This window comes from Triticum dicoccoides, chromosome 3A (genome assembly GCF_002162155.2).
Source record: "Triticum dicoccoides isolate Atlit2015 ecotype Zavitan chromosome 3A, WEW_v2.0, whole genome shotgun sequence".
In the NCBI taxonomy this organism is placed as follows: Eukaryota; Viridiplantae; Streptophyta; class Magnoliopsida; order Poales; family Poaceae; genus Triticum; species Triticum dicoccoides.
The window spans coordinates 400,440,081-400,455,939 of record NC_041384.1 but is presented as its reverse complement, the minus strand read 5'-3'; the positions used below and the strand labels follow the sequence as shown (position 1 = coordinate 400,455,939).

Here is a 15,859-nt window from a genome sequence, read left to right as displayed (position 1 = left end):
ACGTACTTCTTCCTCCTATATATACCTACGTACCCCCAAACGACCAGATACGGAGCCAAAACCCTAATTCCACCGACGTAACTTTATGTATCCACGAGATCCCATCTTGGGGTCTGTTCCGGAGCTCCGTCAGAGGGGGCATCGATCATGGAGGGCTTCAACATCAACACCATAGCCTCTCCGATGAAGTGTGGCTAGTTTACCTCAGACCTTCGGGTCCATAGTTATTAGCTAGATGGCTTTTTCTCTCTTTTTGGATCTCAATACAAAGTTCTCCCCCTCTCTTGTGGAGATCTATTCGATGTAATCTTCTTTTTGCGGTGTGTTTGTTGAGACCGATGAATTGTGGGTTTATGATCAAGTTTATCTATGAACAATATTTGAATCTTCTCTGAATTCTTTTATGTATGATTGGTTATCTTTGCAAGTCTCTCTGAATTATCAGTTTGGTTTGGCCTACTAGATTGATCTTTCTTGCAATGGGAGAAGTGCTTAGCTTTGGGTTCAATCTTGCGGTGTCGTTTCCCGGTGACAGTAGGGGCAGCAAGGTGCGTATTGTATTGTTGCCATCGAGGATAACAAGATGGGGTTTTTCATCATATTGCATGAGTTTATCCCTCTACATCATGTCATCTTGCTTAAGGCGTTACTCTGTTCTTATGAACTTAATACTCTAGATGCATGCTGGATAGCGGTCGATGTGTGGAGTAATAGTAGTAGATGCAGGCAGGAGTCGGTCTACTTGTCTTGGACGTGATGCCTATATACATGATCATACCTAGATATTCTCATAACTATGCTCAATTCTGTCAATTGCTAAAGAGTAATTTGTTCACCCACCATAAAATATCTATGCTCTTGAGAGAAGCCACTAGTGAAACCTATTGCCCCTGGGTCTATCTTCATCATATTAATCTTCCAATACTTTGCTTTTATTTTACTTTGCATCTTTATCATAAAAATACCAAAAATATTATCTTATCATATCTATCAGATCTCACTCTCGTAAGTGACCGTGTAGGGATTGACAACCCCTTATCGCGTTGGTTGCGAGGATTTATTTGTTTTGTGTAGGTGCGAGGGACTGGCGCGTAGCCTCCTACTGGATTGATACATTGGTTCTCAAAAACTGAGGGAAATACTTACGCTAGTTTGCTGCACCACCCTTTCCTCTTCAAGGGAAAACCAACGCAAGTGCTCAATAGGTAGCAAGAAGGATTGCTGGCACCGTTGCCGGGGAGGTCTACGCAAAAGTTAACATACCAAGTACCCATCACAAACCCTTATCTCCCACATTACATTATTTGCCATTTGCCTCTTGTTTTCCTCTCCCCCACTTCACCCTTGCCATTTTATCCGCCCTTTCTTTTTCTCGCTCGCTCCATGTCTGACTCAAAAAGGGTTGGGGGTTCTCTCCCGAGTTTTAGTACTTTGGACAACCCTTCTATTCTCGCTAAGTTATAAATAGGGATACTATGGAAAAACCTACCGGAGTTATCAATGATAATCTTAATAATTTTGATGAAGATGATTCCAGAATTTTTCGTTATTTACTTGATGAATCTTTGAAAGATGCTTGGTATAGACTATTAAGGATCAGGGCTAGCTATGTGCCTTAATAAGCTTTTATATTGCCCTTCCTTCTTCTTTTAAGCATGTCATAGATTCTATATTTGAAGAAGGCTTTCTTGAAGGGGACGTCGTAGACACTTATGAAAAAATGAAAACCATATTTGGGCACCCCATGAATGAGAAAGTTGAATCTACATCTCTTTTGCTCTCTTACCAAAACGGATCTATCAAAGAGGTAAAGGCTATCCTAGATACAAATTTCCGTAACATACTTAATCTTTCCTCTACCATTAATAGCCATGTGCTTTATCAAAATAGAAAGATTAATTCCATAGATATCAAGTTCGCTCTTTTCTTTCCTAAGACCAAAGATGGCAATACCTAGATCTATCCTTGCTTTTTATGCCTGGCTAGGGGCGTTAAACGATAGCGCTTGTTGGGAGGCAACCCGATTTTATTTTTATTCCTTGATTTTTTCTCCTGTTTAGTCATAAATAATTTATCTAGCCTCTGTTTTTGTTGTGTTTTTTGTGTTTAATTAGTGTTTGTGCCAAGTAGAACCGTTGGGAAGACTTGGGGTAAGTCTTGTTAATCTTGCTGTAAAAAATAGAAACTTTAGCGCTCACGAGAACTGCTGCCATTTTTATTTGGAAACTGCTATTTAGTTAATTATTTTTGAAGATGATTAATAGATAAATTCCTCATGTCCATAAATTTATTTTAGAATTTTTGGGGTTCCAGATCTTGCGCTAGCTACAGATTACAGATTCTGTTTTTCGTGTGTTGTTTGCTTATTTTGATGAATCTATGGCTACTAAAATAGTTTATAAACCATAGAAAAGTTGGAATACAGTAGGTTTAACACCAATATAAATAAAGAATGAGTTCATTACAGTACCTTGAAGTGGTATTTTGTTTTCTTTCGCTAACGGAGCTCGTGAGATTTTCTACTTTAAGTTTTGTGTTGTGAAGTTTTCAAGTTTTGGGTAAAGATTTGATGGATTATGGAACAAGGAGTGGCAAGAGCCTAAGCTTGGAGATGCCCATGGCACCCCCAAGATAATCTAAGGACACCTAAAAGCCAAATCTTGGGGATGCCCCGGAAGGCATCCCCTCTTTCGTCTACTTCTATCGGTAACTTTACTTGGAGCTATATTTTTATTCACCACATGATATGTGTTTTGCTTGGAGCATTTCGTATGATTTGAGTCTTTATTTGTTAGTTTACCACAATCATACTTGCTGTACACACCTTTTGAGAGAGACACACATGATTCGGAAATTATTAGAATACTCTATGTGCTTCACTTATATCTTTTGAGTTATATAGTTTTGCTCTAGTGCTTCACTTATATCTTTTAGAGCACGGTGGTGGATTTGTTTTATAGAAACTATTGATCTCTCATGCTTCACTTAGATTATTTTGAGAGTCTTAAATAGCATGGTAATTTTCTTAAATAATCCTAATATGCTAGGTATACAAGGTTAATAATAAAATTCTCTTATGAGTGTGTTGAATACTATGAGAAGTTTGATACTTGATAATTGTTTTCAGATATGGAGATGGTGATATTAAAGTTGTGCTAGTTGAGTAGTTGTGAATTTTAGAAATACTTGTGTTAAAGTTTGTGATTCCCGTAGCATGCACGTATGGTGAACCGTTATGTGATGAAATTGGAGCATGATTTATTTATTTATTGTCTTCCTTATGAGTGGCGGTCGGGGACGAGCGATGGTCTTTTCCTACCAATCTATCCCCCTAGGAGCATGCGCGTAATACTTTGCTTCGATAACTTGTAGATTTTTGCAATAAGTATATGAGTTCTTTATGACTAATATTGAGTCCATGGATAATACGCACTCTCACCCTTCCACCATTGCTAGCCTCTCTAATACCGCGCACCTTTCGCCGGTATCATACACCCACCATATACCTTCCTCAAAACAGCCACCATACCTACCTATCATGGCATTTCCATAGCCATTCCGAGATATATTGCCATTCAACTTTCCACCGTTCCGTTTATTATGACACACTCCATCATTATCATATTGCTTTGCATGATCATGTAGTTGACATTGTATTTGTGGCAAAGCCATCATTCATAATTCTTTCATACATGTCACTCATGAGTCATTGCATATCCCGGTACACCGCCGGAGGCATTCATAGAGAGTCATATCTTGTTCTAAGTATCGAGTTGTAATTCTTGAGTTGTAAGAAAATAAAAGTGTGATGATCATCATTATTAGAGCATTGTCCCAAGTGAGGAAAGGATGATGGAGACTATGATTCTCCCACAAGTCGGGATGAGACTCTTTCCCGAAAAATAAAATAAAATAAAAAGAGGCCAAAGAAGCCCAAATAAAAAAGGCCATAAAAAGAGAAAAGGCCCAAATAAAAAAATAATATATGAGATAAAAAGAGAGAAGGGACAATGCTACTATCCTTTTACCATACTTGTGCTTCAAAGTAGCACCATGATCTTCATGATAGAGAGTCTCATATGTTATCACTTTCATATACTGGTGGGAATTTTTCATTATAGAACTTGGCTTGCATATTCCAATGATGGGCTTCCTCAAAATCCATAGGTCTTCGTGAGCAAGCAAGTTGGATGCACACCCACTTAGTTTCTTTTTGAGCTTTCATATATTTATAGCTCTAGTGCATCCGTTGCATGGCAATCCCTACTCACTCACATTGATATCTATTGATGGCCATCTCCATAGCCCGTTGATACGCCTAGTCGATGTGAGACTATCTTCTTCTTTTTTGTAACCTCCACAACCACCATTCTATTCCACTTAAAGTGCTATGCCCATGGCTCACGCTCATGTATTGCGTGAAGATTGAAAAAGTTTTGAGAATGTCAAAAGTATGAAACAATTTCTTGGCTTGTCATCGGGGTTGTGCATGATTTAAATACTTTGTGTGGTGAAGATAGAGCATAGCCAGACTATATGATTTTGTAGGGATAACTTTCTTTGGCCATGTTATTTTAAGAGACATAATTGCTTAGTTAGTATGCTTGAAGTATTATTATTTCTATGTCAATATTAAACTTTTGTCTTGAATCTTTCGGATCTGAATATTCATACCACAATTAAGAAGAATTACATTGAAAATATGCCAAGTAGCATTCCACATCAAAAAATCTGTTTTTTATCATTTACCTACTCGAGGACGAGCAGGAATTAAGCTTGGGGATGCTTGATACATCTCCAACGTATCTATAATTTTTGATTGCTCCATGCTATATTATCTACTGTTTTGGACATTACTGGGCTTTATTATCCACTTTTACATTATTTTTGGGACTAACCTACTAACAGGAGGCCCAGCCTAGAATTACTGTTTTTTTTGCCTATTTTAGGGTTTCGAAGAAAAGGAATATCAAACGGAGTCCAAACGGAATGAAACCTTCGGGAATGTGATTTTCTCACCAAACAAGATCCAGGAGACTTGGACCCTACGTCAAGCAACCAACAGGGAGGCCACGTGGTAGGGGGCGTGCCTACCCCCCCCCCCCCCAGGCGCGCCCTCCACCCTCGTGGGCCCCCTGTTGCTCCACCGACGTACTTCTTCCTCCTATATATACCTACGTACCCCCAAACGACCAGATACAGAGCCAAAACCCTAATTCCACCGCCGTAACTTTCTGTATCCACGAGATCCCATCTTGGGGCCTGTTCCGGAGCTCCGCCGGAGGGGCATCGATCACGAAGGGCTTCTACATCAACACCATAGCCTCTCCGATGAAGTGTGAGTAGTTTACCTCAGACCTTCGGCTCCATAGTTATTAGCTAGATGGCTTCTTCTCTCTTTTTGGATCTCAATACAAAGTTCTCCCCCTCTCTTGTGGAGATCTATTTGATGTAATCTTCTTTTTGCGGTGTGTTTGTTGAGGCCGATGAATTGTGGGTTTATGATCAAGTTTATCTATGAACAATATTTGAATCTTCTCTGAATTCTTTTATGTATGATTGGTTATCTTTGCAAGTCTCTTCGAATTATCAGTTTGGTTTGGCCTACTAGATTGATCTTTCTTGCAATGGGAGAAGTGCTTAGCTTTGGGTTCAATCTTGCGGTGTCCTTTCCCAGTGATAGTAGGGGCAGCAAGGCACGTATTGTATTGTTGCCATCGAGGATAACAAGATGGGGTTTTCATCATATTGCATGAGTTTATCCCTCTACATCATGTCATCTTGCTTAAGGCGTTACTTTGTTCTTATGAACTTAATACTCTAGATGCATGCTGGATAGCGGTCGATGTGTGGAGTAATAGTAGTAGATGCAGGCAGGATTCGGTCTACTTGTCTTGGACGTGATGCCTATATACATGATCATACCTAGATATTCTCATAACTATGTTCAATTCTGTCAATTGCTCAATAGTAATTTGTTCACCCATCGTAAAATATTTATGCTCTTGAGAGAAGCCACTAGTGAAACCTATGGCCCCCGGGTCTATCTTCATCATATTAATCTTCCAATACTTTGCTATTTACTTTGCTTTTATTTTACTTTGCATCTTTATCATAAAAATACCAAAAATATTATCTTATCATATGTATCAGATCTCACTCTCGTAAGTGACCGTGTAGGGATTGACAACCCCTTATCGCGTTGGTTGCGAGAATTTATTTGTTTTGTGTAGGTGCGAGGGACTGGCGCGTAGCCTCCTACTGGATTGATACCTTGGTTCTCAAAAAATGAGGGAAATACTTACGCTACTTTGCTGCACGACCCTTTCCTCTTCAAGGGAAAACCAACGCAAGTGCTCAAGAGGTAGCAAAGTACGGTGACAGAATATATAGGGGCCGCCCTCACCGTTGGTCAGAGTAGAATGGGCTAGAGCGACCTCCGAAGCCAGCAAGTACCCAGCCTTGGAGAGCTGGGTGATCTGCTCCTGCGAAATTGTGGTGCCCTTCCATCTCCCTTTTGTGTGGGAGGCTGTCGATGCCTCCCATGCCACCTTCTTCCCGGCCTTGGAAGCCTTCATCGCATGGGCTTGCTTGCCAGCCATGGATGCAGGTAGGTGGAGTGGGAGGCTTAGTGGAAGTTTTCGGGCTCAAGAACAGCAGATGCTTGGGTCCAGGAGCATGATGAAGAAGACAAGAGCTAGAAGGAATGGGAGCGTAAACTTGGCTCCCCCTTACCCTTGGCATTTTATAGGCAGTGGTAAACGTGAAGCGACGGCAGGATCATCACGCGCATGAATTGTGAGGGCGGTTGATTAAATGACCATATCGAGGCACACAATCTCTTTAAGATAAGACGTGACAAAGGTAGGGGCACAATGCACTCACACACGCTATATTGACCGACAGTCAGTGGCGTCGCATAGCCACATGGTTTGATAGAAGAGACTGGTCTGTGCTGTCAGAACCAGGCTAGGCTATCATCACGGGTCAAGCGCGGGAATACTTAGCAACTAAGGAAAAGCTACGCGGAAAATTTTCCGGTATCCAACTCGGCGAGGAGATGACGAAGAACTTATTGGGAAATGTAGAGAGGGCGCGATAACTCTTCGGATACATTTGGACGAACAAGACATCGGACGCGGGGGGAATTCGTTGAAGCAGTTTTCAAGAACGACGACCCAAAACGAAGAAGAGCTCGAAAGATCCGAGGAACGTCTCCAAATTTGAAGACTGGTTTAGGTGCTACTGATAGTGTCTTGGAATTGGGGTCACTCACCATGTTGTCTCCCGAACAGGTGGGCCGGGCCGAGGACCCTATGTCGGTTCACTAGCGGACCACATCAAGGCGGCCCATGGCTTGAAGAAGGAATACTTCTAAAGACTTGGCGCCTACTCCAAGACTTAGATGTCGTCTACAACACAATTAACTTATACATGGCCGACCTTGCTATAACCCTAGCCACCCCCCGTATCTATATAAACCAGGGGACACGGCTCGTTGATGAAATCATCGATCTCATGGTAGATCAACTTGTGCTTTGTGTTCCATCCCAAATCAATACTCCCCCTGTAAATAAATATAAGAGCGTTTAGATCACTAAAGTAGTGATCTAAACGCTTCTATATTTTTTATAGGGGGAGTACAACATAAGGAGGACGTAAGATTTTATCTTCTCGGAGAGCCCGAACCTTGCTAAATCATGTGTCCCTGTTACCATCGCATCTAGGCTACTAGCTCGGGACCCCCTACCCAAGATCTGTCGAAATCGACTCTGTCACAGAGTCCTCCACAGCTCTGATATCTTCGGATTGTACTCCAAGTCTTCCAGAATCTCCATGTAAAGAGCTATGGGTCGTCCAAAGTGGCCCAAGACAAAACCGACTTAGGGGCGTCACGACCTACCCAGTCGGGAATCGACATGGCGAGGACCCCCTCGATCGGGACGCCGACGGTAGCCCCTAAAGCGATCTTCAAGCTTGGTTGCACCTCAGGTCATCTGAGTTGCACGGCATCTCCGGTCACCGGCTTGAAACTGGCTCAACGAAACTTCTCCTAAACAGTGTCACCACACGGCCGCTCTTCTGTCGTAGACCACCTCGGTTTTGAAAATGTAGACAATGTCGTCCTTCCTGCATATAAGAAAACTTTTCCGTGCAACTAGTCTGTTTGTATCTTTTCTTTTGGATTAGTTTGAATTGCTTACCACATGTCACGTGGTTGATCTCATCTCTTACATCCTTTTTGTAGCATTGATATAGTCATTCCATCAATCCATCTTCCACGTACGGGTATGAGAATCTCTTGGTCTCTACAGAGAGAGAAAATGCCGATCCCTTTTTGGATTTTCTCAAAAAGAAAAAAAACTCATTTTCAAACTCATAGGAATTATTATTTTTTGAAAAATATTGAGACTTTGTTTATTAGATATAAAAAGTACATCGTTCATGAGGATCATTACAATCTTATCTACAGGTTCCTCAAACCAGACAGAAATCAAAAAAAATCTAGCTAATTTAGCAAGCTCGTGAGCTACTTTATTTGCTTCTCTATTACAATGTTCAAATCTAGTAATACTAAAATCACAAGCGTAATGAAAACAATCGTGCCACACCCGCTGATTGTCCTCCATCCTGCATAGTATAAATTCTAAGTTAATAATAAGGCAATTACATCCCGCCCTTGGCGCTAGAGTTAAACCAAACTTGAGAGCAAGGGCTTCTACCATCAGCACATCTGCCCTGATAAATTACCTCCAGAATGAATTTAATTTCAAATGCTTGTACTTTTGAAGGCATTTGAGGTATAAAGAAACAAGCCTACAGGATGATATCAGTATTTGTTAGTGATGCAAGAAATAAAACATGTCACTCACATAGCTTTTCTGCTCGCAACAAATGGACATCGCAGAACATGTGCAGTAGACAGCAGTTTCCATATAGCACGGTGTCTGTAGTGACGCCGGGAGGAATGAGAAAGGTCACTATTGAAATAGAAAATTATCAAAAACATGAATGCCCCTGATGTTACAAGCCCCACGATTCCATCACAACTGCAGGTCATCCCCTTGTCATCTACTGGAGATGCCCAAAAGTTTTGTTCCTTCCAAATGGTGAACCAGAATCTTATCTTAAAACCTAAATGAACCTATAGGGGAAAGACAGGCCTTTCCCCTATAAAATAAAAAAATAATCAGAATCAAGCTGCTTCCCGGGAATGATCCAGTCACTTCCTCTTGGACTCTTGGACAGCTCTATATATGGAACTCAAAAGAACAGCATGTGACTGGCCCAAAATACACCATCTCCCTGATTTGCCGCACCAGGGATAATGTAACTCCTCTTCTCGCCGGGAGCAGCTACCAAAAAATACTCTCCCTTCGCTCATTTCCCGTGTTTTACGCATAGTACATGTACAAGCTGTTGGCTGCAGCACAGGCAATTAAATTTTCGGACGGGTGCCATGCCAAATGGAGCAGTTTTGTGCTTAAGTCGTAGGAGTTCCCGTTCGCATCTATTCCGGTGTTCTCTGCACCTGCATAAGATTTACAATATAAATAGCTGCAATGAAAAGCCTCTGCAGCTCAAGTACTAAGCATAAATAGCTGCAATGAAGCTAACCTCGTCTAACAACCCTTGTCAGACTACCTAGAGATCTTGCAGGCCGTGCGGGATTCTGAATCTGCCTTCTGCAAAAGTAGGAAAAATGATGGAATCAAGAAGCCCTAGCACGATGGTATATCATTTTAGCAACCATTGGTAAACAAACAATCAATTTCACAAGCACGCATAGTAGCAGCGAACATACACTGATTTATATGATGTGAAAAGAGGAATTACCTTGTGGGGTTTCGAGTTGCTTCAAGCGTTGTCACCTCGCTGCCACCAGCACCACAATTGAACACTCGGAAAATATTGCTGAAGGAACACAGATTAACGAACCATTAATTCCATGAAGGAAACTAAGTTGTGCTACAACGGAGCTGAGCATACCAACTTACCTGTAAGAACCAGTTGCTACTCGCAACCCATCACCACTTTGACAACATTCAAATTTGTCAAAAATCGAGTCATTTTCATATAAATCACATAACTGCAGTTTAAGAAAACACGTGAAATAGAGTTACTCCAGAGAAATATGAGTTGCTCATCATCCTCAAAGAACTATCAAATCATGGATCTTAACATCGGAGAAATTACCTTAGGCCTTAGGTACTCGTGAACCTGGAACGTTGCAACTGGACCAGAATCCATATTAACATCCCATAGCTGTAATAGGAGATAAACAATCTAATCGTGGAAAAGCACCAAAATAGAACTGTTTGCAATATGATTGCTACTGGGTTACTGCAGATAGATAACGCTTACATAGCTAAATGTAGTAGTATACTACCTAAGTTCTATAGAGCAGCAGCTTCAATGATGAAACGAACTACTAAGTACAAGAAATAATTTAAGCATTACAAAGATAGACAGAGTGATGGCACATTGGTGATTGTATGACTATGATTGATTTGTGAAGAGTGAATTGTGTATATATAAAGGGTCACCTCAATCAGAACCTACGGGTTGATCTTCAATATCAGCTTACAAAGAAAATAAAAATATCTCTACAGTAGACATGTTAACTTGGTTATACTGTATCAGGGATTACAATGCAATCAACTACTTTCATTTTAATTGAGGAAACAAAGTGCAGGGTGGGGGTCAACAAATGAATTGATTATGGAACTTAAAGCAGTCGCGCAAAGAAATTTCAGAAAGAGACCTTCAAAGTCATGTAGTCACGACTCAGAATATGTCTCCCATCCATGGAGAACTTTATGTCAGAAATTGAGGCTATAATCTCAGTAAAAAAGGATCTTGAACCTGGGGCCTCATGCTGCTCAAAGCTACAAGAGCAAAAGGCAACTTTAAGATGATCAATTTGAGACAGTGCTAACAAATCAATGTCCACTGTTTGTTCTTCTAAACATAGTACTGAATATTGAAATATTAAAAGGAACAAGTCAAATGGAAGCTCACAGTTTGGAGTGAGTATCACAAAGAGCTGATTGCCGCAGGTCAACGAGTCGAATGGAGCCCTTTGAGCTACTATATGCCAGTGTATTACAGTGAGAAGGGTGGAACTCCGCAGATGTTATAACCTCTGCAGATTTACAGAATAAAAACGTAACTGCCAGAGACATGTTAAGCAAACAGATATCACCTCAAAAACTTGAAGAACATGTAAATACAAAGGTCAATTAGGATAGACCTCTAACACCTACAGCCCGTGTTAGAAGTAAGAACTATGCATCCATTTCACCTAAAACCAATTTTAGTCCAATATTTCGTTATTTTCATCTAAAGAAATAATGTTCCGATGACTCAGGACCGTATAAACACTTGTAGCTGCAGTATATGACATGAGGACTAAACTAGTCAATCATAGCTGTATGGGAGGGTATCTTTTTCTAACCAAGTGAGTTGAGGCTATAAATGTTTTTGTTCTCGAACATATAGCTTTAGCTATACAAAGCATGCTTCTAGAAAGCACAGCTGAGAGTTTGTAGATTGGAAGTAATACCGGTGAGATCCTCCATGTTCGTTGGTTTAACGTCAACAATGTTGAAACTTTGATTGCTAATTTCCAAATTCCAAAGATTTATCCGCAAATCATCTGCTGATATAAATGTCTCACCATCACTGCGAAGGAAAGAACAAGAAGCAATTTATGTCACTGCATAAAAACGAACAGATTTTAGCTAAGCTGAATGAACGTACATGAGGTGCACAACAGTAAAGTATATACTCCCGGTGACTACCTTGAAAGTGGGAGATCATGCATTAAAAGAGAATTATGTTTGTACATGCAAGGGTGGGTGACTTTATTTAGGTACTTGAGCAAGTCGGAAAACAAGCACATATGTACATCATGTTAGACTATGTGCACCAGCAAAAAAAGATGCAAATTTATGAACAGACATGCACCACACTAGTTTGGAGGACATTTAATCATATCACTGCATGATTTTTCGTAGGTATAATCCTGCATGTATATAATTAACTCTATATATGAAGACTAAATAAATGTGTATTATGCAGAACAACTCGGGTGAACTTTACCCATACTTCCAAAGTTAGCGTCATGAGCTTGTAAGGTTTGCAAGTCAACTTTGTAATATTAACTACGGTACAACTAATTGTTAAGCATCAGTAATGTCCAAGACCTGTTATTTGAAATGGAATTGATATGGTAGTCATGTGCATGAGCATAGACTCTACGGCAATTTGCAGCGAGACTTGTTTCCTGGCTTGTTACCTGTTGTATAGGAATGGTTAGGTAAATGTAGTAAATCAAGAAGATACAGGTAAAATCAAGGACAGGTATCAGACTGAGAATCATATGAAGATCATGTTCAGCTCAACAAGAAGATCAGAAATTAACACGATGGTAGTGTCTGATAAGTTCAAAAAATAATTCTTCAGATTTGAGTTGAGTACAACTACCACAGGCAGGCGAAGTAAAGGAAGTCCACCAGGCTTCAAAATTCCACCATTTGGAGTACGTGCGCTTGAACCACACATAGTACTGCCAGCAGGGCTACCATTTGCAGGAGCATTTGAAGGGTTCATATTCATCTCACATATTTTTTTAACCTTCTTTTCTTGGACCTATACAAGTTAGCTTCATTAAGCACAAATTCTTTCTCAGTTGCACCTTACTATGCAAATAGTAAATAGACCTTCAAAAGAGTAGGTAAATAAAGTAACCAAAAACGTATTCACACAGAGAAATGTGTAAAATGTAAACATAAAACAAAATAAAATCATCAATAGGCTGCACAGACATATGTACATGAAGCAAAAATGTACACCAAGCAGACAAACTAAAAAACATCATAGGGTTGTTTACATTAGCAGATTGACTACAAAAGGTTTTCAAGAAATTGCAAGCTAGAAGGTGTGGAGCAGTTGACTTTAAGAGGAAATGTCCAGTTATTGTTCAATAAAGCATACCTTCCAAAACTTGATCGTTTTGTCATTTGTGGACAGGAGAAACGATGCGCCATTCGTTTCTTGGCACCACTTTATCTTGTTAATCTTCTCTTCAATTTCCAAGCTTTTAAGGTAATCAAACTATTTCCATAACAAGACCGCTTGGTCAAATAGGTACTTCACAAAACTAATGCTGCACTTAACAGTTCTCATAAAGGTATACCTCTGGTTCATGGCTTTGAAACTCAGTTTTGTAACGAAATTCTGGATGCCTGCTGATAGAATAATCGGCTTTCTCAGCATCTTTTCTAGAGACGTGCTAAACAAAAACAGACAGAAAATGTTCAGCCATCGGAGCACAACAATAAAATCCCAGAAGTACATGCATCCTTTGATTTTTTTTTAATCACAAAACACAAGTCAGTTCTATGTACATACATCTTTGGCATCTGTCCTTTCAAACAAAACAACTCGGCCACCTCTGTCTCCAGTGGCAAGATGATGTCCTGATTTATTGAACTCTATTGCCGAGATGATGTCAACTGCAGAGAACAATACGAAAAAACAGTAAGATTAAGTTAATAATGAAGACATACCATATTATGGCAGCCTATAGTTTGGTCATACAAGAAGCATTGGGGATAAACATGTATAATAGCATGCAATCATACATACTTATTAATTTCATGACTAACAAGCACATAGAAAAACAAGGTTAAAAGCCAAGATGCAACAGGAGGAAAAGGTGCCAAGAATAGCACTGTTTTCATCAAGTGTTTACAAGCCTTCAGTAACTTGAAAGCAGTAGAGTGTCAGTGTTACATGAGCTGTGTGATCAATTGGCATCACAGGTTTTTGAGAACATTGCCACCATGCTCATATGCTCATATACACACCAAACTCCATCAAGTGTGGAAGCTTTTGTAGAAATTGGCCCCACAGGGTTTTGTTCTAGCACCACCACTGAAGCAGTAGATTGACTCATAACAAGTTTAATTCAGCTGAGCAAAACAATAAAAAGACTGAGGATCAACATTAACCAAAACTAAGTGATTGTGTTAAACTAGGTGTTAGGGCTACAGACCAACATAATGGACATGACCAAGCATTTAAAAATCCATGTGATTCACAGATATGACAATCAGAAGTAGATAGTGAAATTAGCAATTAAGATTGAAGAACAAAGCAACAGTTTCATGTTCTATCAAGAGCTTGACCTTCTTTTCCCTAAAAAGGGTTTGACCTTTTAGGTGTATGCCAAGTGACACTGCAGCAAGCTAGATTGGGATAGACGAACAATAATCAAGTATAAAAATGAAAATGAACAGAAACTAAATCCATTCATACACGTTCCAGTGCATGTCCATCTTTGCCTGAAAATCATGAATTCTGTGTTTGGATATTTTTTTTAATCATCTGCCTACTGTTTCAAGAAATAATAAGGCGTACGCCCAAACCCAAGCTCTATTGTAGCATCCTATTTCATAGCACTAAGCTTACAGAACGACAAGAACAGACAATCATGATTGTTCGACACTCGCTGCACGACAAAATGCATTTGTCTGGCCAGAGTTAATTGTCAACCTAAACACGCAACCGTGATAATTACATATATACAGCCCAACTTATGGTATTCAGCTTGACTCCTATATGACACACTGCTCTACCCAATAAGGGCATCTCCAATGGTTGTAAGATAGTTGTTGGTAGAATTTGCTACATAGGATTTTTGATGATGTGTCATACAATAAATGAGGAAAGAGGGGAAGGTTGTATGTACATGAACCAACACCCCTTACACAAGCTCCAATGTAGAATGAGAGAGCACCTTATTTATTATCTCACATCCTATTGGGCAAACTAGATACACATTGGAGTTGTTGTATGTTAAGGTGTTGGTTGATGACATGGCATATTTTACCAACAAACTAACATACAAACTGTTGGAGATGCCCTAATGGAAAGACCTTGACTGCTCCACAGAATGGCACGGTGCCTACACATGTAGGTACTAGTGAAAACTACCTACACAGCATAAACAACAGGATGCATCACTGATCTGGAGGAGACGAAGCAACAAATCCCACGTCCCCAGTACCAAAGCATCGAGCTTTGGCACAAGATATCCGAAGCCACCTCTACAGCGGGCGAGTTCGTGGGTCGATCCGCGCAGGAATCCCCCAGACATCGCATGATAAGCATCCATTCACGGCTCCTAGCCTCATACACAGCTCGGGAGCAGAGAAACACTAAGATCCAGCTGGTACCAGCGACGAAGAAACCAAAAGGAGGGAGAATAGAGGGCAGAGAGGGGTCGATCGGTACCATCCTGGACGTCCTCGCCGGCGCCACGCTCGCCAAAGACCTGCGAGAACCTCCAGTCGAGCGGCACCTGGGGGGACGGGGCCGGGGCCTCCGTGGGCTCGGGCGCCGCTGCCCCGTTCATCGTGTAGGGTTGGATCGGACGCGTGGGCGCGGGCGCGGTTGGGAGGAGGCGGGGCGGGATCGGTGGCGGGGTTCCCCGGCGACGGCGAGGGGGGTGGCGCGATGGTGCGGTGCTACGCGGCGGGTGTGGCGAGGCCGGCGAGGGTTTGGGGTTTCATGGGGCGAAATGGCCAATAAGAAAGGGAGATTGGGAGGGGAGGAGGGTGGTGGGGGCGGGGGCGGGGGCGCATACGACAACCGAGAGGAAAGGAAGAAAGCAAAAGAAAATGGTTTCCCGATTTATGATGTAGTCATTCTTGGCGTCATCGGTTGCCGTTGCCGGGACCGACTGCCCTGCCCTCGCCGCGACGACGAAAACATGGATGGATGGAGCAATCGGGTTGTCGCATTGTCCTCTCTCTGTCTCTCGAAATAAAAAGAAAATTGCTAGTACTAT

General features: G+C 41.1%; 1 protein-coding gene across 2 annotated transcripts; it reads right to left on the bottom strand.

Annotated features, from left to right (window-relative positions):
• Positions 1–8,965: 8,965 nt before the first annotated feature.
• On the bottom strand, positions 8,966–15,582 carry LOC119268316 (serine/threonine protein phosphatase 2A 55 kDa regulatory subunit B beta isoform-like). 2 transcript variants are annotated; one of them, XM_037549906.1, is made up of 14 exons: positions 15,304–15,582; positions 13,417–13,520; positions 13,202–13,297; positions 13,000–13,119; positions 12,487–12,654; positions 12,210–12,301; positions 11,567–11,685; positions 11,023–11,146; positions 10,766–10,889; positions 10,198–10,266; positions 9,999–10,090; positions 9,838–9,915; positions 9,619–9,686; positions 8,966–9,532 (listed from the first exon to the last, which is right to left on the bottom strand). In XM_037549906.1, the coding sequence occupies exons 1-14, from the start codon at positions 15,422–15,424 to the stop codon at positions 9,396–9,398; spliced, it is 1,512 nt and encodes a 503-aa protein (XP_037405803.1). In that variant the 5' UTR covers positions 15,425–15,582; the 3' UTR covers positions 8,966–9,395. The 2 variants fall into 2 exon arrangements, with proteins under 2 accessions (XP_037405803.1, XP_037405804.1); XM_037549907.1 differs by having other exon boundaries at positions 12,490–12,654.
• Positions 15,583–15,859: the final 277 nt, after the last annotated feature.